The following is a 24,049-nucleotide window of genomic DNA, read 5'->3' as shown; positions in this document are numbered from 1 at the left end:
TCCCTGCCCTGGGCCTGCTGGGGCTTTAGGCAGGTCCAGGAACCCAGGATCCCTGAGCCCTTGCTTGCTTGCAGCTGCTGTTGCAGACTAGACTGTTCTAGTCTATCTCCATTCCTCAGGCCTTGACAGTAGCTAGTGTTACAGCTCTGCCCAGGCCTAGAAAGTAGGTTCTTTAGCCCTTAACATTGCCATTGTCATATCCTGGATCTGAGACCCTTGGCCTTACACACTTAGTTCTCTGGTGACAAAGGCCTACAGGTTCTCTGCCCTAGCTCCTTGAAGCATCTGGTCCTTCCTCACTGTCAGCTCTCCATCCCCTCTTGCTGTTTCTCTACTACTCTACTTCAGCCATGAACGTTTGCTGCCCTGGATAACTTCAGCAGCTCCAGAAGCCTGAGATTTGGCGAGCTTGATCTTCCCTAACCTGGCTTGACTGCAGCAATCACTGCTACTGCCCTGTGCCTACTGTCTTCTGTTGTTTCTAGTTGTGTCACCAGCTCAGCATACATTACTAAGTGTAGGAAAGGAAAGGTTACTTTTTTAATGGACTTGATGTTACAATACAAAACACAGAGGAGTGTTTTCCAGTTAGCTTTATTGACCAAAGAGCCTTGCTTAGGTTTGGACCAATCACACCCTTACCTCTGAGCATCAGTCAGTGCTGTCTTGCTGATACACAGCCAGGAAAGAGCTCCCCTTAGTGATCTGAAAGCATATGGTCTCTTAGCTTGAGATAGCAAAGTCTAGTACAAAGTTTAGTTTTAAGGGGCTGAGTTAATCAGATAAGTCAGCACTTAGCCTTTTGAACGTATCTAGTGTTGCAGACAGATGGTGCTGGTAAAAGTACTCCTTGCTGGTTATTTGACAGACCTTTTGCTGAAGACAGCCATAGCAGGACAACTGTCCAATAAATGTCATTTAGGGAGTCATATGATCCATCCCCCACCATTTTTGTGTATTTACAGCTAGGTGGACACTAGGAGTACTTATGTAAGAACTTAATGAACTTATCATTAATATCAACAGTAACTTTAACAGATTTTAACAGTGCTTTGCCAGTGCTTAATGCTTGCCCAGTGGTACAGAAAGAAGTGCCCCACCATGTGTCTCATCAAGACTGTGAGGTTGGGCCTAGGAATATAGTTCAAGCCTCAATACCTAGGATTGAGCCTACTTCTGACAATATATATATATATATATATATATATATCCACATCTGTTGGAAAGTTATTCTGAAATAGAGATCTATGCAGATATCAAGTTTGTGCTTTTAAAACGATATCAGCCGTAAACAATAGTAGGGTCCCTAAATCCAACAGCGTCAGTGTCAAAGAATAAACAAGAAGATACAGGTAGCAGGTGAAGGTAGAGGCAGAGCTTGGAGTTAAGTATCTACCAGCCAAGGAACACCAAGGCTAAGAAGCAGCCCCAGAATGAGAAGAGAGGGACAAATGGTCTCTTTGAGGCCCCCGAAGGAGCCAGCCCTGCAAATGCCTGGATCTCATAGAACGAACTTCAGTTGTCATACATCATCTAGCAGGTGGCCATTTACAAATTCCCAAAGAAACTAATACAAATAGGCAGTCTATTTTTATAGTGTAGTCTTCTGATTTGTAACACAGGGATTTTAATAAACCTGATTACCTGGGATTACTGTTAAGAATGATGTTGTCCCTAATGTGCTTAGAACTGGCTGTGCCACAGCTGTGCCACTGGCATTAATAACATATTAGTGGCGGCACTGAGAAGCATCTGGATAATACCTCCGAGTAACAGGATCAAAGACAATTCTTTTCGTCGTATTTCTCTGTGTCTTATAAATTATTTCCAAGGGACACATAATCTCATCTTTTAAGCAGAAGGCATTTGTAAATGTGAAATGGTATTTTAAGGTGCAGAGGCTACATATCTTGCAAGCTCGCTGTCAGAGGGAAAAAAAAAGTTGTGCTTTGTGTTGTAGTGATGGAGTATTTAAAGGACTCACACCCTGGCAGGGATCCCATGGTTCTAGGGAAGCAGAAATCTGATTATCAAGATCTGAGAACTACAGCAAACAAACTGCTGTGGGTAACCTACTCTTTCAGCAGGCCAGGCGTTAGGCCCTGAAAAATCACTGCTTGCCACCCAGCACAAGGAAGCCCGACTTCTTTCCTGGTACAACGGATCACAGAATCAAGCTTCCAGATTTTGTTTGAAAGCCTCTGTATTCTAAATCTTTACAGACTGTAGGCTATTCAGTTTCTCTGTCATTTGTCCTTTAAGCAGTCCATAGAACTTAGCTAAATTAACACATTTCTCTTATGAAAAGCATTATTTTGTCAATGAAACATTTAACCCATTCAGAGTATCACTGAGTTAAGGATTAAGGATGAGAATGCACCCCAGACTAGGGTACCCCTGATAGCAGGGATAGAGAAGAACTGCTGACCGGCAGCCATAGTGAGAAGCAAGGGTCTCCATGCTCCCAGCTACTCTGCAGAATCAACTCAGTGCCTGGTAATAGGCAAATGGGTGGTGAGTACTTTTTAAAAAATGACTGTGAATTTGTAAAATAGACCACCTGCAAATTACTGTTGTTAGTAGCTCTTTAGTGCCACATGAACTAGAGTATATTTTAGCTCAGCAGAAACTGATAGTCTGCAAGTTAATATCCTATTGAGAGTCCTCTATGTAAGCTGTGTGACCTCTATTTGGTGACAATAACTAGGAATATAGTTCAAGTCCCAATACCTAGGATTGAGCCTACTTCTGACTACCTATTAATATAAAAAAAAAACTACATGTGTTGGAAAGCATGGTCTCTATTAATCTAGGGGTGGTTTAAGATTCATGGAGGGGATAGCAGTGGCTTGCATCCTCAAGTGTGGCCATGAGAGACTGGAGTATCTGGTGCAAAGGAACATCCAAATGGGAAATTCCAGGTAAGGTAACTGTGGTGGTTTGAATATGCTTGGCCTAAGGGAAGTGGCACTATTAGGTGTGGCCTCATTGGAATAGGTGCAGCCTTGTTCAATAAAGTATGCCACTGTGTAGGCAGCTTTGAGGTCTCCCAATGCCCAAGCTCCTCCCAGTATGGAAGAGCCCCCCCACCCCCATGCTTTTGGGTTAAGATATAGAACTCTCAGCTCTTCCAGAACCATACTTCCCACAATGATGATAATTGACTGAACCTCTGAGACTATAAGCCAGAGCAAATAAAATGTTTTCCATTATATGAGTTGTTATGGTCATGGTGTCTCTTCACATGAATAAAATCCTAAATAAGACAGTCACCTAATGTTCTGAGTTCTCAGAGGCTTTGTGGATACACTTCTGGCTCTACCTTCCCACCCATTCCCTGCTTGCCTGCCTGCCTGCCTGTCAGCCTGCCTGTCAGCCTGCCATGGCCATCCTTCACGCTGAGCTTTTTTCTTCTTCCTCAGGAAGTCAAGGGTCAGTTCTACACTTTCTTGCCTATGCCTAAAGGGGCACTTAATTGAGTAATTTGGTTACAAGTAGCTACAAGGTGAATAGACAAGAAGAAGAAAGGAGAAAAGGAAGGAGGGAGAAGGGAGGGAGAGAAAAGAGGGAGGGAGAAAAGAGGGTGTGAGTAAGAGACAAAACATGCACGGAAATGGTTGAAAGCCACCGGACAAGTTCTAAAAGACTATTTGGTATTCAGGAAGGAGAACTAGAAGATTCTAGTCACTTCCTTGTGCTGTCATCCATCTCTGCTTCCCATAACACCCTCCCCACATGGCATGGGAGACCCTGAAGCCCCATACTAAATTTCCAAAGGTTTTTCAAGACATCTTCATGGCTTCTTTTCCTTTCTGTCATAACTCAGTTATTGGTCAAGTTGCCTCTCACAGCTCCTGCCAAGCTTGACTCTCAAATCTCTGACTCCATATTCGACTTTATTTTTCCCAGTTCCAGCCAGCTCTTTGATAGTTCCCCTCTGTTCCAATAGCAATGTAAATAAAATAGGTACAAACACTAAATTCAAGTTTCCATTAACTTGCCTCATACATTTCCAGTTGTCAATGTGTTCAGGCACCAGCATCTTCCTGCTGAAGACTGAATGTTTAGAGCCATCTTGGACATCTTTGGTTACCACACTCTGAGGATTCCCCTGAGTCCACCCTCTCATATCTCCTGCTTCTTTATTCTCTGTTTCTTTCCAGCACCCAGTTGTTACTCTTCTTCACTTTGGAACATTTCACTGTCTCAGTTACTAATGGTGCTTTCATCTCTTCCCTTCAGAAAAGAATCCCTGACTATGAGCTGAGCCAATAAATTTGGTGTCAGAAGCTTCCTTCCTATGAACTGGCCTTGGCTACACTCTCCTACCTTCCTCTTCATGTGCTCTCTACTCCTGGCTGCTGAACCACAAAGTGTTTCTCTGACTTAACATCTTTATTTTTATAGATGCTTCAGAATGTTTTCCTCTCAGCTTTCAATACCCATAACCTTCTTGTCTAGAAACAAATAAGCAAGCAAACTGGAAGAACAAAACAAAACACTACCCAATATTCCCAAACCTTAGGGGCAAGTGACTCACTTGTCACCTTTGACCTGTGCTCCCCTTGGGCTCATGTAGCACCAGTTCTCATACGATCTTCCCGATTATGTGTATCTGGGAGAGGAGAGTTCCATGTGGTCCACCATTGTGTATCCCATAACATTTGTCTCTTCCTCTATTCTGTCCCCTATCATAGACAATAAGGGCTGTAGAAGAATTTAACTTCCTGATTTCTCATCTCTAGGAGCTTCCATTTCAGCCTGATCCACAGGCTAAGAGGCATTAACACCAATGATAGCTGGCCAGAAGAACCACAGAAACCCTCACCACTGAGCACATGGCTTAAGATGGCAAATGGCAGGTCTTATTTTGGGGAACTGAAATTGGATCCTAGTAATTAGTATGCCTTGAATAGATAAAACAACTATCTAGTTAACCCCTCGAAAAAGGCCAGAGCTTGTGAGGCTTGCTCAGTGTAGCTTGAGCAAGTGTGCCTTGTTCATAAGAGCTTGAATGAGCTGCTGTGATTAGAAGAGGAGAAAGCATGATGTGAGTCTTAACATTTACCGTGGCCTTGCTGATGTCAGGAGGTGAATCATGTGCTTCTTAGGATTGTTCACTTTACCAGTATACAGCCCTGAAGAGTCAGTATTGTTGGGGCAGAAAGCTGAGATTTAAGGAGATTAAGTGACTACTCAAAGTCACATAGTGACAGAAATGGTTCTGTAAGTGGTTGTCACCCATGGAACTTTGATGTTGCCTCTCAAGCAAAATGCAAATGTCCACTGGGTGATGTCTTCAAGGAGGAAGACTTGAGATATATATATATATATATATATATATATATATATATATATATATATATATATATCAAGCTGTGGAACCTTAAGCACAATGCAGAATGTAGGGAGCTTAAGGTAAGTGAATTGACCCTGAACACAAGGTTGTCCACCTTGAAGAAACAAGGCAGCTGGGCAGGCAGATGAGTGCTCTGGGGGTAAATGGCAAACCTGCCCTGACTGTGAATGACATCTCTACACCCAGGAAGCACAAAGAAGGTCACACACTAAAGTCTGGATACTAATGTCTTCTTCCTGTATACTGCAGCTAGAGACATGATCCCATCAACCACAGACTTTCTGGAAGGAACAACTGTTTGTTGAGTGATGGGTAAAACAGAAAATGACAAAGGAAACATACCTGGTCTCATTGGCACAGCGGATCTTGCAGCCTTCCTTGGGAATCACCAACCCTAGATGCATTCGGAGCCTGCAGTTTGTGGGTCCCGTGTGTGGCCATACATGAGTTCCAGGGTGCATGATGGAATATTTGATCTGTATAGAAAGTATGACACCCAATTATCCATTTAACAAGGTATGGAGAAGCAGCAGAATCAGTATCAAGTCATATGAGAGTCTTTGTAACCCTTGGAACTTATATTCACATCTTATTTTCTTTGTGAAGGGGACAAGAAACAAGCACTCTCGTTTCCCACAATGTGACATAATACTCAACATTTTTGACCTTCAAATTTTGACATTAACCACATGAAATTGTGTTTCATTAAAAAGTGAATGGGAAAAGAGACATTCATTGTGCCAAGGGAAATAATTGTGATTTTTGTAAAGGTCAGTTCTGCCTCTTTCCTGACAATAAACCGTCTTCTTCCCATCTCTGACAACACTCTTGGTACCTGTCCTCTTCTGCATCCCGTTGTCTCGGAAAACTTTTCTAGTAAAGAACAGGTCTTAGGAGCTCCTTTACAGGCATTCTCATTTTTCCTTCCTAGAACAAAACATGATAAAACTATTGAGAGAAGCAAATCACAGTTGTCATGGCGCATCTGTGGTCTCAGCTACTCTGGAAGTTAACTAGGAGGATTACTTGGGCCTAGGAGTTCAAGACTAACCTGATCACATAATGAAACCCTACTGAAACACACACACACACACACACACACACACACACACACACACACACACACAAACTCACATACAACTGAACTGCACTAAAAACTATCTCATCCCATTTGAGCCACAATCACCTTCGCTGTCAGAATGTGAAGGCCAAGAGAAAGACAGTTAGAGGCCAATGTTGTCATTATAGGGCCCTTATATGTGTAAAAATGAGAGAGAAGAGTCTATAATTCAAATTATAAGAAGACTGACCAGCCATTGCTTGTTTTAGAGATGGACAAGGGACACAAAAGCCATAGTCAGATATTAGAATCTGAAGCCTGATGAAGGATAATGACAGCAGTGACACCCATTGAAGACTTCTGAGCCATGCCTTCAAGTCACTAGTTTTTGTTAATTTGTTATAGTACACACTGGAAATTAATATAGAATCTAGAAAAAGAGAACACTTTACATTCTATCCCTAACCTGAAATGCATTTCTAAGAGATAGCAAAACATCTTGTGCTAGAATTTAAGTGTATTTTTCAATGTAATAAGAATCTTGACGTGTTGCTAAAATGATATTCAAATGAAGAACATCAGTATCTTTAGGCAAAGAATATTTTATGAGTAATTGTATCAAGAACAGATTCTGGGGCTTCATCTTCAGCATCTTGGACCATGCAAAATTTCTCCACACTCTTCTTGGGAAGATGTGTTCAGAATGTACACAGTATCACTGGCTTTCACAAAGGAGGGAAACAACAGGATTTTGTTTTGTTTTGTTTTGTTTTTTAAAGGAAGAAATTTTTGTTTTCCCATTCAAAATTCCTATAAAAGAAATTACACCTACAGTTGAATTGGACTTTAATGTTCATGTACGCTACGATAACCTTATGCTGAGAACAAAATGAGTTCTAAGAGATACAGCACATCCGCCTCAGTCAAGCAGATCTCTAAACTTAGGAAACAGCTTCTACAGTTCTATTAGTTCTTTGCAGATGAACTATTTGCTTCTTTGTTGTTGTTGTTGTTGTTTCGAGACAGGGTTTCTCTGTGTAGCCCTGGCTGTCCTGGAACTCACTCTGTAGACCAGGCTGGCCTCGAACTCAGAAATCCACCTGCCTCTGCCTCCCAAGTGCAGGGATTAAAGGCGTGCGCCACCACTGCCTGGCTGAACTATTTGCTTCTTAATCAGGTACACTGCTATGTGCTCTCTGTAGTTAGTAGTATTGTGCCCCAAGGGACCAAACAATTTATGCCAGCTTGAAAGAATAGCATAAAAATGTATAAGCCATCATAATGAACTTTTTAGCCCCGGTTTTCCAGGGCATCTATGAGCAAGGTTTTGGAAGGTCTGACATGGGGCTTTCAGCTATGGCCTATGCTGCTCAAGCTAAAGATGGGTGAAGTCTGGTAGCTTGAAAAGCCACCAGAGCAGCTGGGTTTCCTCTGGCCCTTTGGTAAGGCCAGAGCTTGTGTAATACTGATTGGTCAGTTGTGCCAAGATGACCAAATCAATCCTGTCACCAGGGTTTCCCCTGGTGAGGTCTGGGTTTTAACCTCTAGGTACATAAAAAGTGAGAACACCTAATCTACATATCCACAACTTGAAATTAACTGAGCTTTCTGGGGATAGTGTTTAAATGACCTCAGGTCTAGATTATGCTTTGATCATAAACACTCAATGGGCAAAGTCCGTGCCTTTATTCCTATGCCAGGAAAACTTGGAAACTTGAACTATTTCTGGTCTCAAGCATCGGGGATACAGCTTGTAAACCTTGTGTAGTCAGAAGGTACAGAGTTTCTCTCTCAGGAGAAGGCTGTGCAGTAATAGTTCAACATCCATAGCTTAGAACCCATTGTTTTAAGTATCCACATGCGATTGGGAAGGTCCATTAAATGCAAAATTCCTGTAGTGCTCACTATGGTCAGATGCTTAGAGTAATGTATGATGTTCACTGTAGCCAGGAAGGAAGTCACTCTTATAATACACAGGACAAACAGACACACAGAGGTGTACCATAGTAAATGGGACAGCAGAGAGCTGGTAATTATAGTGCAGCTGTCATGGATCTGATGTCTAGGCTTTTAGATAGGCCTTGTGATGGGCACACCTACAAGGGAATTTTTTTTTTATTGGATATATTTACATTTCAGATTTTATCCCCTTATCCCCATTCCCCCCACCACCCAGGAACCACCTATCCCATCCCCCCTCCTCATGCTTCTATGAGGATGTGCCCCCACCTATACCTCCACTCCCCCCTCCCCACCCTCAAATTCCCCCCACTAGGTGTCCAGCCTTCATGGAACCAAGGATCTCCTCTCCCACCTATGCCCGACAAGGCCATCCTCCCCTACATGTATAGATGGAGTCATGGGTCCCTCCCTATGTGCTACCAGGCTGGTGGTTTAGACCCTGGGGAGCTCTGGTTGGTTGGTATTGTTGCTCTCCTCATGGGGCCACAAACCCTTTCAGCTCCTTCAGTCTTCTCTCTAACTTCTCCATTGGGAAACCCTTGATCTTATCAGTGGTTAGCTGTGAGCATTGGCCTCTGAATGTGTCAGACTCTAGCAGACCTCTAAGGAGACAGCTATATCAGGCTCTTGTCAGCATGCACTTCTTGACATCCACATCAGTGTCTACCTTTGGTGACTGCACATGGGATGGATACCCAGGTGAAATGGTCTCCAGACGGCCTCTCCTTCAGTTTCTGTCCCACACTTTGTCTCCATATTTGCTCCCTTGAACATTCTGTCACTCCTTCTAAGTAGGACCGAGGCATCCACACTTGGTCTTCCTTCTTCATGAGCTTCATGTGGTCTGTTAGTTGAATCTTGGCTATTTCAAGCTTTTGGGCTAATATCTGCTTATCAGTGAGTAAATACCATGTGTGTTCTTTTGTGATTGGGTTACCTCACTCAGGATGATATTTTCTAGTTCCATCCATTTACCTAAGAATTTCTCAAATTCATTGTTTTTAATAGCTGAGTAATACTCCATTGTGTAAATGTACCACATTTTTTTTTTGTATCCATTCCTCTCTTGAAGGACATCTGGGTTCTTTCCAGCTTCTGGCTATTGTAAATAAGGCTGCTATGAACATAGTGGAGCATATGTCCTTGTTATATGTTGGAGCATCTTCTGGGCATATGCCCAGGAGTGGTATAGCTGGATCATCAGGTAATGCTATGTCCAATTTTCTGAGGAACCACCAGACTGATTTCCTGAGTGGTTGTATCAGCTTGTAATTCCACCAACAATGAAGGAGTGTCCGCTGCTCTGAGGTCAGTGGTCTCTCTAGGATATCTTGGGATATGGTGTCTTCACGGAAGCAGACCAGGTGGGTGTCTGCCCCAGCCACAAGGCCCAGGCGAGTGGCAGAAGGGGAGTGGTATTCTGCTGGGGTGGGGTTTGGGTGCCTGGTGGTTCCTGAGCGACCCTTGCTCTCAGTTGTAGCTCTGGGGTATAGGGCAGTGGGTAACTGCTCTTACCTGCCGATCTGAGTTCATTTGCTCCTCTAGGATGTCTTGAGGATATGGTGTCCACACGGGAGCAGACCAGCTAGGTGTCTGCTCTACCCACAAGGACCAGGCAAGGGACGGAAGGGGGTGTGAGGGAATTTTTGCTTAATTAAATCACTTGAAGTGGGAAGGATCTACTTCTAATCTGGATCTTTGAGGTGGGGAGTCACATCTTTAATCTATAATGTTTTGAAGTGGGAAGATACCCCTCTAATCTGGGCCACACTTCTGCTGGAAGCCTATTTAAAGGACTTGGAAGAAGGCAGTTTCTCTCTTTACCTTCTTGCTCTTGCTCTCATTAGCAAGTCCATTTCTTCACTGGCATTAGAGTCTACTTCTTCAGGCTTATATTGAAGACCAGCTAAAACATCCAACCTCATAGACTGAACAACTATTGCATTCTTGGATCTTTTTTTCATAGGCAGCCATTGTTGGATTAGCTGGACTACAGCCTGTAAATCATTCTAATAAATTGTCCGGTCCCTCCCTCCCCCTTCCTCCTCTCCCTCCTCCCTCTCTCTCTATATATAATATGTATACACATACATTCTATAAGTTCTTTTATTCTAGAGAACCCTGACTAATCTAGGTCCCAACACTGTTTCTTTGTTGCCCTTTACTAATGAGCTCCCATTACACAGCAACATTGCAGAATTACTGACATATATTCAATACTCTTCTTCCCAGTATTCACTGACAGAGGGAACTATTCCATGCTCAACACAACCATTTTCATTACTCTTTTCAAGGAGAACCAGGGCATGCCCACATGAGAGAGCAAGAGAGAACACATTCAGGACTAAAACGAGGACCATGATTTCCAAATCCTATGCTTCAAAGAACACTTTGTTATATCACAGGTTACAAGGCAGGAGGCATTCAGTTGAGTCTGCAATTGAATAAGGAATGCCCAGCTTTGGTAACACAGTGGATTTGTTTGTGTTTTTATTATTTGTCACCAAAGTTAAGTCTCAATAAGCAGCAAACTTGGCTTCTTTGGGAAAATAGCTCAGGCAAGGGATCTACCAGGCAACACAGATACAAAAGAATAATGCATTACTTGCCCGTGACTTTATCAGGTATATTCATGGAGCTAGAGACCTGGGTATAGTCTTCTTTATATTCAAGACCACAGAGAAGAGAAACTTCACTCTGCACGACAACTCTGATCAATGATAGAGGCTGCTCGGCACAGCAGTGTAAACTGAGCTTGTTATTTCCAAGCCCTGTGCACTAAAATACAACTTCCAATCACATTATATCGTGGGCCACAAGCAGATTGCAGAGAAGGACTTAAAGCTTCAGTCATCCTGAAGTGATGGAGGATCGTGAGCACCATTTCCCCCAGGCTCTAGAATAAAAATGTGTGGTATGGTTCCTTTGTACTTTAGCATGGTTGGCAATAATTGTTTAATTTGTGAGCACGACACATGTTCAGCAGTAGTCAAACAGTAGTTTGTTAGAGTCCTGGCAGGCAACACAGGGTCTTGTACAATCCAGGCTAAAGCTCTAACACTGACTCAGGCCCCTAGTCCTGTAGATAATCATTTACAAACTTATTGGTGAAGAAAATATATGGTATTTGTCAGTTCTATCATTCTTCAGTGCTAAAAAGTTGATTATTCTTATACTTTTGGCTTTGAGTCTAGCTTTTAACTGTTGAGCTACATCATCAGTTGGACAAAGTGGCAGCCTGTGGAATGGGGGGAAACATGTTAAACAACTACACATCTGGTAGAGGGCTAATATCGAAAATACATAAAGAACTCAGGCAATTAGTATCAAGGAAACAACCCAATTATAAAATGGGGTACGTATCTAAATAGAGAATTCCAAACAGAGAAATCTCAAATGGCTGAGAAACACTTAAAGAAGTGTTCAGCATCCTTAGCTACCAGGGAAATGCAAATCGAAACTACTTTGAGATTCTATCTAACTCCTGTCAGAATGGCTACAATCAACAAAAGGAGTGACAGCTCATGCTGGACAGGATGTGAAGTAAGGTGAGCACGCATCCACTGCTGGTGGGAGTTTAGACTCAGCAGCCACTATGGAAATCAGTGTGGCAGTTCCACAGGAAGATGGGAATCAATGTACCTCAGGATCCAGCATTACTACTCCTCTGCACATACATAAAGTATCCTACCACAGAGATACTGGCTCAACCATGTTCATTACTGATCGATTCATAATAGCCAGAAATCAGAAACAACCTACATGTCCCACAACTAAAGAATGGATAAAGAAAATATGGTACATTTACACGAAGGAGAATTACTCAGCTGTTAAAAAAAAATGATCTCTTGAAATTTGCAGGTCAATTGATGGAACAAAACAAACAAACAAAACAAAACAAAACAAAACAAAGAAACAAATAAATGTATCCTGAGTGAGGTGTCCCAGACCAACAAAGAAAAAATGTTATATTTGATTATTGGATTTAAGTGCATATCCAGTGTGAAGTCAGTGATTACCAAGCTACAATCCATAGACCCACAGAGGGTAGGTATAGAGTGAGGGTCAAGCAGGAACAGATAGATCTGGTTAGGAAAGAAAAGAAAAACAATAAATACATATGGATGAGTTGGGGGAGGGTGGATGGAAGGGTCAACAGAGGTTGTGGGAAAAAATACATGGAGCAAGAGCTAATATTAAAGGGCATTTGGGGGGTAGTATGGAAATCTAATATAGTAGAAGCCTCCTAAAATATATACAAACAATGGAGAGATGGAGTCCCAATTGGCCATCTCTTGTTATCAAATGAAGCTTCCTATAATTGGAATTAGGTTACATCTAATGGAGTTACTGGCCAAAGGGACCCCACAGGAATCTTCAAACAGCCCAGGCTGTTACCAAGACTGTAGATTGCTGTCCATAAACTGACAGCAAGACCCCATTCCTGAAACAATACCTATAAAATTCACTGACAGGAACCTAGTGTGGCAGTTCCCTAGGAGGTCTGAACAGCAAGTGATCAATGCATATGTGGATGCTTGGAGCCAACCATCAGATTGAGCTCAGGAAGCCTGGTGGGGGAGCTGGCGGAAGGATTGGAGCAGCTACCAGCAACCCCATTGGAAGAAAAACTTAGGCTGGCATGATCACCCAGTTTTCCCAGAGTCTAGACCACCAACCAAGAAGAGTACCTGGAAGGATCCATAGCTCCAGATACATATGTAGCAGAGGATAGCCTTGTCTGACAGCAATGGGAGGGGAGGCCCTTGGTCCTGGGAAGGTTTGATGCCCCAGTATAGGAGGATGCTGGAGTGGTGGGGCAGGAGAATGTGGGTGGGTGGGTGGGGGAGCATCCTCATACAGGCAAAGGGGAGGGGGAGGACAGATGTGGAATGAGGAGGGGTAACCAGGAAATGGAATATCATGGGATGGGGAGGTTGGTGGAGAGGGTAACAGGGAAGTGGGATATCATTTGAGATGTAAACAAATGGAATGATTAATAAAAAATGTAAACACCACATCAACCATGAACACTTTATCTGCAACGATGTACTGCTTGCAAGATACGCCAGTGCAACGATGGCACAACGCTTATGGGAGTAACCAACCAATAACTGATTTGACACAAGGCCCACTCTACAAGATTAAATCCACATTCAATACTTCCCAGGTGACCAAGAACCTGAGACTAAATAGCCCATGGACGTAGGGTAGAAGCCAAGTGATACTGGTCTAAAGAAAAAAAAGTAGCAATAAAATGATTCCTAATGATACTGTGCTACACTTGAAGATCAGTGCCTTATTCAGCCATCATCTGATAAGCTTCATTCTGCACCAGATGGGAACAAATACAGAGACCCATAGACAGACAGGGCAGAGTGAGAGACCTTGCCACGCTCAGCACTAAATGGGGTGTCTCTATCAAATAAATCCTTTTTCTCAGAACTCAGGGAACTCCATGGAAGAGAGAGGCAGAATGGATGGTGAGTGACAAGCAAACAAGGCCCTCTAACTCAATATAAGCAAACGTATATGAACTCACATATACAGAAGCAGTATGCATGGGGCCAGCATAGGCCTGCACCAGGTCCTCTGTGTTTATATTATGGTTTCCATAATTTAGTGGTTTTTTTTTTTTTTTTTTTAGGAGATTCCTGAATGTGCAAATGAATTGAGTTTCTGATTCTTGTGCCTTCTCTTGGACTCTCTCTTTTAACCCCTGTTGCTTTGCCTCATTCAACTTTGATTGTTTCTGTTTTATCTTATTATATTTAATTTGTTGTATTTTTTAATAATGGAGTGAATAAATGAAATTATGAAAACCTAGCTACTAGGGCAAAGGTTAACAACTGAACTGTCATTTATACCTGTGGTGAGAGAGAAACTCAATTTTTTTCCAATAAAATGACACTGGGTATATCAACCAGTCCAGGGTAGGACTCATGTTCAGTAGTTGACCAACCCATAATAGACTCCACAGTTTTTATTGTTGTTGTTGTTGTTGCTGCTATTGTAGTTGGTGGTGATAGTGGTGGTGGTGGTATATGTGTTTGTGTGTATGTGTGTATGTGCATATGTGTGTGTCATTTTATGTGGTTACAGTTTGTTGTTGCTGAAAGAGGGGTGTTATTTTATTTTGTTCCCTTGGTTTGGGAGGATTTGTTGCTTTGAGGTTTTTGTTTAGTTTTTGAGAAAGAACTTAAAGTTGGGTGGGTGGTTTTTGAGAAAGAAATTAAAGCTGAGTGGGTAATGAGGGGGAAAGAACCAAATACTTTAAGTTTAAAAATTGTTTTAAATAATAAAATATAATAAAAAAGCAAAAAAGTTGATTATTCAAAAAGGAATACAAAAGACAGAACTTGGCATTTCATCATTTGCCTAATATGTGTGAAGTTCTGCATTTAAATCCTGCAAAACACACAGACACACTTTCTTCACACACACAGACACACACACACATACACATGCACACACACAATTATTTTGATTCAAAATGGAAATCAAGACATAAATTCAGTTTCTTTTAAAACTCAAGTAAAAAAAAAAAAATCACACACAATATAGAGTCAGCACCTGAAGTTACATGTCCATCAACCTTAAATGCTTAGAATACTAAAGAATGTAACAAATTTACTAAGGCCTTTCAACCAAAACGTTTCCCAGAACAACTGAATATCAACAGAAAGAACAAGAAGAAACTTATGAAGGTAGAAGTAGAAAACAGTCATAACATAAAACATTACCACCACCAACTTTATCCTCTGTGGTGGCTCCCACCCATGTTGGCGCCATTTTGTCCCCCAGGATCACCTGCACTTTACAGCAGTGAATACAGTTCAGAGATACTCCCTTCTGACACAATGACAGACATGGTGGGCTCTCCAGTTACTCAAACACTGTAGGGTACAGTGGGTACCACACTCTTTAATTGAAAGCACTTATGTATTCATCCATATACACATATGTATACAAAGGAACAGATGCATGTGTTGAAAGACAGTGAGGGCATATCATATGTCACAGGCAGCTGTCAGTAGAAGACTCCTCACTTATCATCTGGTTGGTGCATGACGAAGATTATCTAGAAGCCAAGAGCTCACCTTGCTGCCACAGTGTGAACTGGCTCCAGTCGCCCTTCTCCCGAAGGTTTTCATCCTCAGGCAGGAAGAGACCCTTGGCTTTATCCATCACCATGAGGCCTTCATCACGGATTAACTTCCAGTTTCTCTCTAAAGACTTAAAAGAAGATTTTTGTTTCACTGAGATGAAAAATATATCCTGCAGAACATCTCAGGGTGACTTTCAGTTGTTTTGTTTGTTTAAGAAAGAAAGAACTAAACCACCAACCAAAGAGTATACGTGGATGGGTCCATGGCTCCAGCTACTTATGTAGGATGGCCTTATCTGGCATCAATGGGAGGGGAGGCCCTTGGTCCTGATGCCCCAGTGTAGGGGGATGCTAGAGCGGTGAGGTGCGAAAGTGGGTGGGTGGATGAATACCCTCTTAGTAACAAAGGAGGGGGTGATGGGATGGGGGTTTGTGGAGGAGAGACCTGGAAAGGAGACAACATTTGAAATGTAACTAAATAAAATAACCAATAAAAACAAACAAACAAACAAACAAACAAACAAACAAAACCCATCTTTACTAAAAGGAAAATAAAAAAGTAAAAAAGAAAGAAAAAATTCTTGCTTTCATTTAGATGCTTATTTTAGTTTCTTTGGAACCTCTTCTCAAGTATATCGAGAGAAGGGGCCAGGGAGGGAGGGATGGAGAGAGGGAAGGAGAAAGTTCATATCGGAAGGCAGCTCACTATCGGTTAAGAGTTCTTGCTAGCCATTCTTGCAGAGGACCAGGGTTTGGTTCCATGAACCCATAAGGTGGCTCACAACTGTCTTTAACTCCAGTTCCAGGATCTTCCCATGCCCTCTGTGGGCATCAGGCAGACATGTGGTACACATGCATTCTCAGGCAGAGAACATGTATACTTAAAATAAAAAAGGAAAAAAATAAACTTATTCATATAAACTATGAAAACCTTTCTCACTATAATTATTTGTATTATGACAAGCTTTGAGTTTCTCCCTTTATTCTCATCCTCTTCCTTTGTCTGTCTCTCTGTCTCTATCTCTCTATCTCTGTTCCTTTCTCTCCCTCTCTCTCCTTCCTTCTCCCCATTCTCTTCCTCCTCCCTTCCCCTCCAATCTAACAACAACCATGGTCTTGCTAATGGTGTAATGACCCAGTTCCACATGATGCCAGCATCCACACTGGAATACAGATTACAGATTTAATTTCAATAGTGTTCCTTACAGTGACACTGTTCCAACAAGATAAACAGTAGTTAAAACTTCAAAGCTTTTGGGAAACCAGCCACTGGAGCAGGATAAAATTAATAACAAAAGGAAAAAATGTTTAGAATTCAGTGAAACAAACATGTCCTTGACTTATTATTTATAAGGCTGCTTTAGCCTCAGCCAAGGCTTGATGTTGGCAGATTTGGTGACTGATGATGCTGGCTCTTGTCCCATCGCACTGTGGAGTGGGGCAGAAATGCTTGTGGGAGCAATGGGTAGAAGCAGGCAGGGGTGAGTCCTACATCAAGGAGGTACAGAGTGAAATTGGGGTTTGGGAATGGAAACCCTGTTGTTCTGTACTCCCAGAAAAGTGTCTGGAACAACAGAGAACAAGAGATCAGAGCAGAACTGCACTATCTGGATTTCAACATAAATCAGGGATCAGGCACAGCACACTGCCGGTAATGTAATAGAAGTGGGGCACCGGAAGTAACAGCACAATAGCAACATTTAAATGACGCCATGGAAACAGTGAAAGCTTTCTGAAAGTGAGCTGCCTTGTGAACAGCATTTATCTTGGAGTAAAAAGAGGCACTGGATAGAATGAAAGTGTTCTTTTTGTTTCGTTTTGATCAACCTATGTTCCACGGACTCATGTTTTAATGTAGAAAAACCAAAACCTGATTAAATCTGAATGGCTGCACAGGTTTGTGTGGGGACTATACCGGCTTAGCGTGAAGCTGCTACCTCATACATAATTTCAAATTTCCTCAAGCATTTCTGTATATACTGTGCACTGAAACTTGATATGTATCCATGTTGTAACCTCTTCTGGGAGCAAGTAGGTGAATCTCAGCCAATTACTAGATGCCTACTGTTAAACCAAAGTCAAATAGGACACGCCCGAGCTGCAACCAACATGGCTCTTTTGCCTTTTATCTCTATATATTTATATTTGAAATCCACTTCCCTTTCTCTGGTTATAAATATAATCTGCTCCTAGGGTAAAGAGTCTTGAGAAACTGGGTGCAGATTGCTCCCCAATTCTGGAATCACATATAAGGCCAATTAAGGTCTTATAGGGCTAGATTTGTCATCTTTGCTTTTAAAACATTTTAAAACATTTTTGTATCATGTGAAAACACAGGATCACTTAAAATATTGCAGGGCACAGGATTTTGAGTAGAGAGTGCTTTGGTAATTCTGTTTCTGTGAAACCCATCATCACTTTCCTTGCAACCTGTGTGCTTCCTCCTTCTGTGGGGAGAGCTGCCAATCACTGGTCCTTGTTCAACACAGTTCAAGCACAGTCCTTGCTGATTTACTCATCTCAAGCTGGCTAGTAAGTTCTAAAGTACATTTTAATAAAGGGAGGCTCGAAAGTCCTTGCTGTGCCAGGTCCCCAGAGTGAGAGAATTGGATGATTTTGTTAAGGTTTTAAGATTATGAAAAGAGGAAAAAGTGCACCCAAGACTTTGCAGTGTGCGCATCATGAATTCTCCGAAATTGCCACCGTACTCGGTGGTACTGTAGCTTGGTCAAGTTGCTTGATAGATCTGTTAGATTCTTGTGAGTCTGTCACACAGACAAGGAGAGAATTACCTCTCTAACACATGAAATTACTTTCCAAATGAGGTTATCAGAGCCTTATAAGGGCAAGCCTCTTCTTCCCCCACCCCCAGTCTTCTTGAAATCCTTTTTATTTCTTTTGAAAGCTGATTTTAAGGGCATCGTTGGGAACAGCTGATCTTTTTGTTACTAAAATAGGGCACAAAGTCCTAGGAGAAAAATGTTAAAGTGATTGAATCACTCAATATAATTTAAATTTTCTACTTAAGAACAGGCTGTCTTTTATTTATAAAATGTCAGTCCTGCACCCTTCACCTTCAGTCTCCCTGGGAGTGTTGCCAAGGTGCTTTTCCATGGGGGTAATAAGTTTTCTTTTTCTCCCCCTTCTCTCTTCCCCTCCTCCCTCTCTCTCCCTTCCTTCCTTCCTTCCTTTCTTCCTCTCTCCCTCTTTCCCTTTCCTTTCCTCCTCCTTCCTTCCTTCCTCGCTCTCTCTCTCTCTCTCCCTTCCTTCCTCTCTCTTTCTCTCTTTCCTTCCTTCCTTTCTTCCTTCACCTCTCTTCCTTCTTTCTTTCTGAAACTATCCTCCCTTTAGCATCTGAAACTTTCTGCTGCTACCACTGTCAGAAGAAATCAGACTCTGACCTTTGACTTCATTTCCATAGCAACTTGACATAGGACTTAGACCCACAGCCTCCCACCACATCAGTATCTTTCTGCTTTCCCAGCTTCTAGCACTGAGCAGCAGCTATAGCTTTTCTCAGCCCTCCAGCCTGCAGACAAGCACTCTGAAACTAAGCAGGCACTGGTTGTCTAATAAATCGCACTCTAAGCTTATGCATATTCTTTTGGATGTGTTCCTTTGTAGACTACTATGACTAACCAAAAGCTACAGAGATTTCTATTTATTTCCGTAGTGAAACATCAACTTTTTATTTCTCTTTTGAGTTCAATACTCTGTCATAGAAATTAATGACTGGAAGGATCTCTACTGTTGCTCTAGGGGGTAGCTTTCCTCCTAAGGAAACACAAAATGACTCTTGGAGTGGTTATTAAGCCCACAGCCCACAGGCCTATGGCCAGCAAAGCTAGCAACAGAAAGCCACTCTTCTGTCTTCTCCTCAACCATTCCTAAGGTACCCGCGGAAAGAAAGAGGGCCATACCTTGGCTTAGAGACTACATACTGTGGTGGGCATTAGCCTGATTACCCCCAGAGCTCCCACAAGTTGGGCTTCTCACAGGCTCCCATGAACAGTAGTTCACACAGACATGCTCAGGTACCTGTCAGGAGAAGGTATGCCCTGTGCACAGACAGCCTGTTCTGTGTCATCCAGAGAAAGCAACTCAAAGATAGATCCCACTCACGACAAGTGTCAGAACTAAGTGAACCATAAGATGACACCAGTAAGCCTGGGGCACACAAAGGGAAACTCAGGTGTACACCAAGCACAACCCTGTACGTTTTGATGGAAATATCTTTTAACCAAATCAACGACTCTGGGAGGTCTCATCTCTCACCTATGAGGGATGGTTAGCAAAATTTGATGGCTTTCTCTTTTCTATCTTGGTGATCATTAGCTTCACAAATCCATCCCATATCTGCGTAAATTCACATTCAGATTTTATAATATTATGACAATGAAGTATCACTCATGCTTGAGTTGTAAGATCACACTGCATTCATTTCTTGCATAGCTGGTAGACATTCTGTCCCCATTGGTGGCTTAGTTTTCTAATGCATGTAACCAAGTCTTTACTGCCTATGAAAAGAAGTTACTATAGGATCACTTGATGCCACAGGTAGAGTGTGACTACTCCAAACACCTGAAAACCTAAACGCCTCACAGTCAGGGGCTTTAGGAACTTGACAGGTAGAAAATAACATATCACAAAACTTTGTTTCATGTGTAAAATTATGCAAAATTGCATATAAAGCTACTTCCAGCCTATGGCTACAAGGTGCATCTAAGACAGAAATGAACTTCATGCTACCAGAGGCTCCTCTTCCCAAGATATCTCTTTATAATAACCCCTAAAAGGCAACTCTGAAACACTTCTACCCCCAGGCATTTTGGGTGCAGAATTCTACATTTCATTTAAAAAAATCCTCATAGAATTTGTTTCTCTTTTTCCAAGGTAATAATCCCACAAGCCTCCTGCAAGGGGCTTTCCACACCTGCTACTGTCTGGGCTCTTGTGACCTTGCTTGACCTGGACCTAGTGCTGGGCAGCCCGTTATTCCCAGACTACTGTACTTGCGAGAACACACCACTGGTAAAATGACATGTCTTAAAATATTGAGATTCTGCTTCCCCTCGATCAAAGCTTAGACAATGTACAATAAGTGTTTCTTTAGCACTTTTGAAAGGCAACTTACCATTTCTTTCTACAGTTTTTCTTCTTAGCCAACATTAGAATCTCACCTTTATCTTGCAGTATTGAATCAGCAAAGCCTAAGTGGACTCAGTGTGTACAATATGACCGTGTTTGTTTGTGTATTTTGTGAAGGTTATGATGTCCACACTCAAATTCATTACCATATCCATCATCACCACGCCGCAGGCTATGGCCATCGAGGCACCCCTCTTGTGACTCAGTTTGCACCATCCAGGCCAACATCCCCCATTCTTTCCACACTTCAGCTCATGGCAACCACCGTGCCATTCTTGGCTACTCTAACTTTGACTCTGTCAGATTTCACATACAAGTAATATCATACAGAGTTTAATTTTCTATGTCTGACTTATATATCCTTCAGGGTCAGATGTTGCTGCAAATGAAAATGGCTCCTTTTCTAAAGGCCAAGTAGTATCCTCCTTGGCATATGTACCATGTTCTTTATCCACGTACCTGCTGGATGTTGCATATGTTGGAATATTATGAATAATGTTGCAATGGATTAGGGTAGGTGTTGGGGGCTCAAAATTTGATGTCATTTTCCCTGGATATATATTATATGTATTATATATTATATAATTATAGATTGATTATATATACATTTTATATATAATATTTCATATTTTAATGTACTTGTCTTTGTAGGGATATATATATATATATATATGTATATATGTAGGGATATATATATGTATATATATATATCCCCAAAAGCATGATTGCTGAATGAAATTATAGTGCTACTAATTGATTAGTGAAGATTTCTGCATAATGGCTGTATAATTTATATCCCACCCATTGGTACCCTGGGAGCATTCTTTCCTCCACATCCTTGTCAACACTTCCTTCTTTTTTATCAGGCGTGATGTGACATCTCACCATGGTTTTGATTTGGATTTCCTTGGCTAATGGTGTGACCACTTTTCACACATCCTTTGATGATTTGTTCACATTCTTTAGAAAAATGTCCTAGACATGTTAATATTTGCCTTTGAGGTGCACATGCCCTCATATATTTTAGACAAGAAATCTTAATGATACATTTACTTTGCAAATATGTTCTCGAATTCTGTAGGTCACCTTTTCACTTTATTGATTGCGCCCACGTGCAGAAGTTTAATGTAACCTTACTGGTCTACTTTTTCTTTTGGGGGTTTGTGATTTTTAAGTCATACCAGGAAATCATCACTAAGACCAATGTCTTTTTATAACCTTAAAAGCATTCCTGCCTTAAGCTGTTGTTTTACTGTTACTCTTGGTCACCTGATGTTCTTTAGACTTCCTCCTCCTCCTCCTGCTCCTTCTCCTCCTCCACCACCACCACCACCTCCACCTCCTCCTCCTCCTCCTCCTCTTCTTCTTCCTCCTTCACCACCATCTCCTCCTCTTCCTTCACCACCCCCTCCTCCTCTTCCTCCCTCAGTTTTGCCCTCTTCCCTCTCCTATTCCCTTCCTTTCCCTCCCCCTCCTTCTGTTTCTCTGATAGATTGTTTACTTTGCACATTTAATTCTGCCCCCTATCATTCATGTGATTCTGGGTAGGTTATTTAAGTTACTTATCAATTACCCCAGGTTCTTCATTTTAAAAGCTTCCTTCAAAAGTCTCTGAGGGGGGGTATAGGGAGGGGCAATTAATACTAACAATCTTTTGAAAAGCCACCTGGAAACCTTCTATTCTATTTTCTCACTGGGGCCCCACATAGCCTGTCTTCTGAAGGGGTGCACTTTGGGGTTCTATGAATTTAAATCCCATGCTCTGAGAAGCACTCAAGGCAGACTGGGTCAGGGTCCTCCTCAGTGTCCTGCCTTTACTTTACTCACCTTTGTAAAGGTCCTACCTTCCATTATCATCACATTGTGAGCTACTATTGCTTGGCACTTCAAGACATGAATTGGGGAGGGAGAGAGAGAGATAATTCAGCCATCTCAGTAAAACATGTTCAAGTAGGAACTTGCTCTAGCTAAGAAAGCAAACAGTAGATGGAGGTTCTAAATAATTCCTCATCAACAAGAAGATGAGTAAATTCATACAAATAAAAGTAATGGAGACGGAGGAGAAAAATTATATTTTACAGTGTGTGTTGACACACACGGAGTCCCCACGACTGCAGAGGAAGAAGCAGGAATATCTCTGAGTTCCAGGCCAGACTAATCTACATAGTGAGATCCCCTCTAGAAGAAACAAAAGAGTTGTGTTTTTATTCTGTAGAGAAATATAAACACAAGAACTCGGAGGGCTCAGAATAATCTAAATGAGATGCTCTGGGTGGGTGATTGGTGATTAGTAATTTGAAAAAAACAAACAAACAAACTGAGATTGCAGAGAGGCATTTGAGAAAGTTCTAGTGATGTCAGGTACCTTTAGAGAATCCGGTCATACATTTAAAAAGGGGATGTGTTAAAGGAATGCATAGGCACAAGTACCTGGAATTGGAATGAACCGATCTCCATAGTGCATTCATATACACACTCCGTCTTACTTAACTTCCTAGGAATACGTTTATGATTTATATTAGAAATTCTAGATCTTGTTTTAGCAATGGTGATCATTTTATCTTATTTAAGGAGTTATATACCTTTTTAGAGATAAAATCAGTTGTCCTAAACCTTGGCAAGATAAGCCACGTGATGTGCCAGGCTTTAGAACCAGTAGCAGCACAAGGGCACTGGCTAGCCTTGGTGAGGGCAGGGCACAGCTGAAATAGTAGAACAGAGCACAGGCCACAGCAACTATAGAGTCTCCGAGCAAATTCTCTGTGCAGTAATTTTAATAAAACCTCTGCAGATCAAAGGAACAGTTTCTCACTAGCCTTAATGCATTGTGACCAGCTCTGTTTTTCTAAGCTTGAATATAAAGATGAAAGAAAATAGCTATCATTTCTTATTGTGAAAATAAAACAAGACCAGCCAAATAAAGCCAGCAGAAGCCATTTATTTATTCTGAGCTTGGAGGGAGTTGGGCTTAGCCAGTCTCTTTTAGGTGGGGTGCAGGTGGGAGTGGCGAGACAAGGGAAGACGATGGAAGATCTGACAAGGAGGGTCTGCTGGGGCTAAGTTAGAAGTGCCTTCTTGGCTTTTTTCTGGTTAAGTTAGAACTATAGACAAAACCCAGGAAACATGTTATTTATGAATCATATCACTGCCATTTGGGCTAATGTTATAGAAGTCACTGCCAAATTTCCTAGACTTCGCTGAACACAGGAGTGTGGTCTTCTGCAAGCCTACTTTATACTGAGGTCCTTTCCTTAATTGGTTATTTTAATATGGCTAGTTTGTCAGGCAGGCTCTTGTAGGCCTTAGGGTCACAGCTATATTGCTGAGGACTTTTAGTCTTTGGGCCTTTGTAGTTGACATAATATCCCCAGCTGAAGGCTTCAGGGACTTCAAAGGTAAATGAGACACAAGA

The 24,049-nt window shown here is 41.8% G+C and overlaps 1 protein-coding gene across 10 annotated transcripts in view; it reads right to left on the bottom strand.

The window, feature by feature from the left end:
- Asph (aspartate beta-hydroxylase) overlaps window positions 1–24,049 on the bottom strand; it is a 200,437-nt gene that overhangs the window by 11,933 nt on the left and 164,455 nt on the right. For all 10 annotated transcript variants that reach the window (XM_076924217.1, XM_076924210.1, XM_076924213.1 and 7 more), the window contains 3 exons: window positions 15,482–15,617; window positions 6,195–6,286; window positions 5,702–5,835 (listed from right to left, as the gene is read on the bottom strand). In XM_076924217.1, coding sequence (XP_076780332.1) covers window positions 5,702–5,835; window positions 6,195–6,286; window positions 15,482–15,617 — 362 coding nt within the window. The remainder of the gene's footprint in view (window positions 1–5,701; window positions 5,836–6,194; window positions 6,287–15,481; window positions 15,618–24,049) is intronic.

The sequence above is a fragment of the Arvicanthis niloticus genome, chromosome 25, assembly GCF_011762505.2.
Source record: "Arvicanthis niloticus isolate mArvNil1 chromosome 25, mArvNil1.pat.X, whole genome shotgun sequence".
NCBI classification, from domain to species: Eukaryota; Metazoa; Chordata; class Mammalia; order Rodentia; family Muridae; genus Arvicanthis; species Arvicanthis niloticus.
Note: the sequence above shows the minus strand (reverse complement) of the source record. Positions and strands in the feature narration are given on the sequence as shown.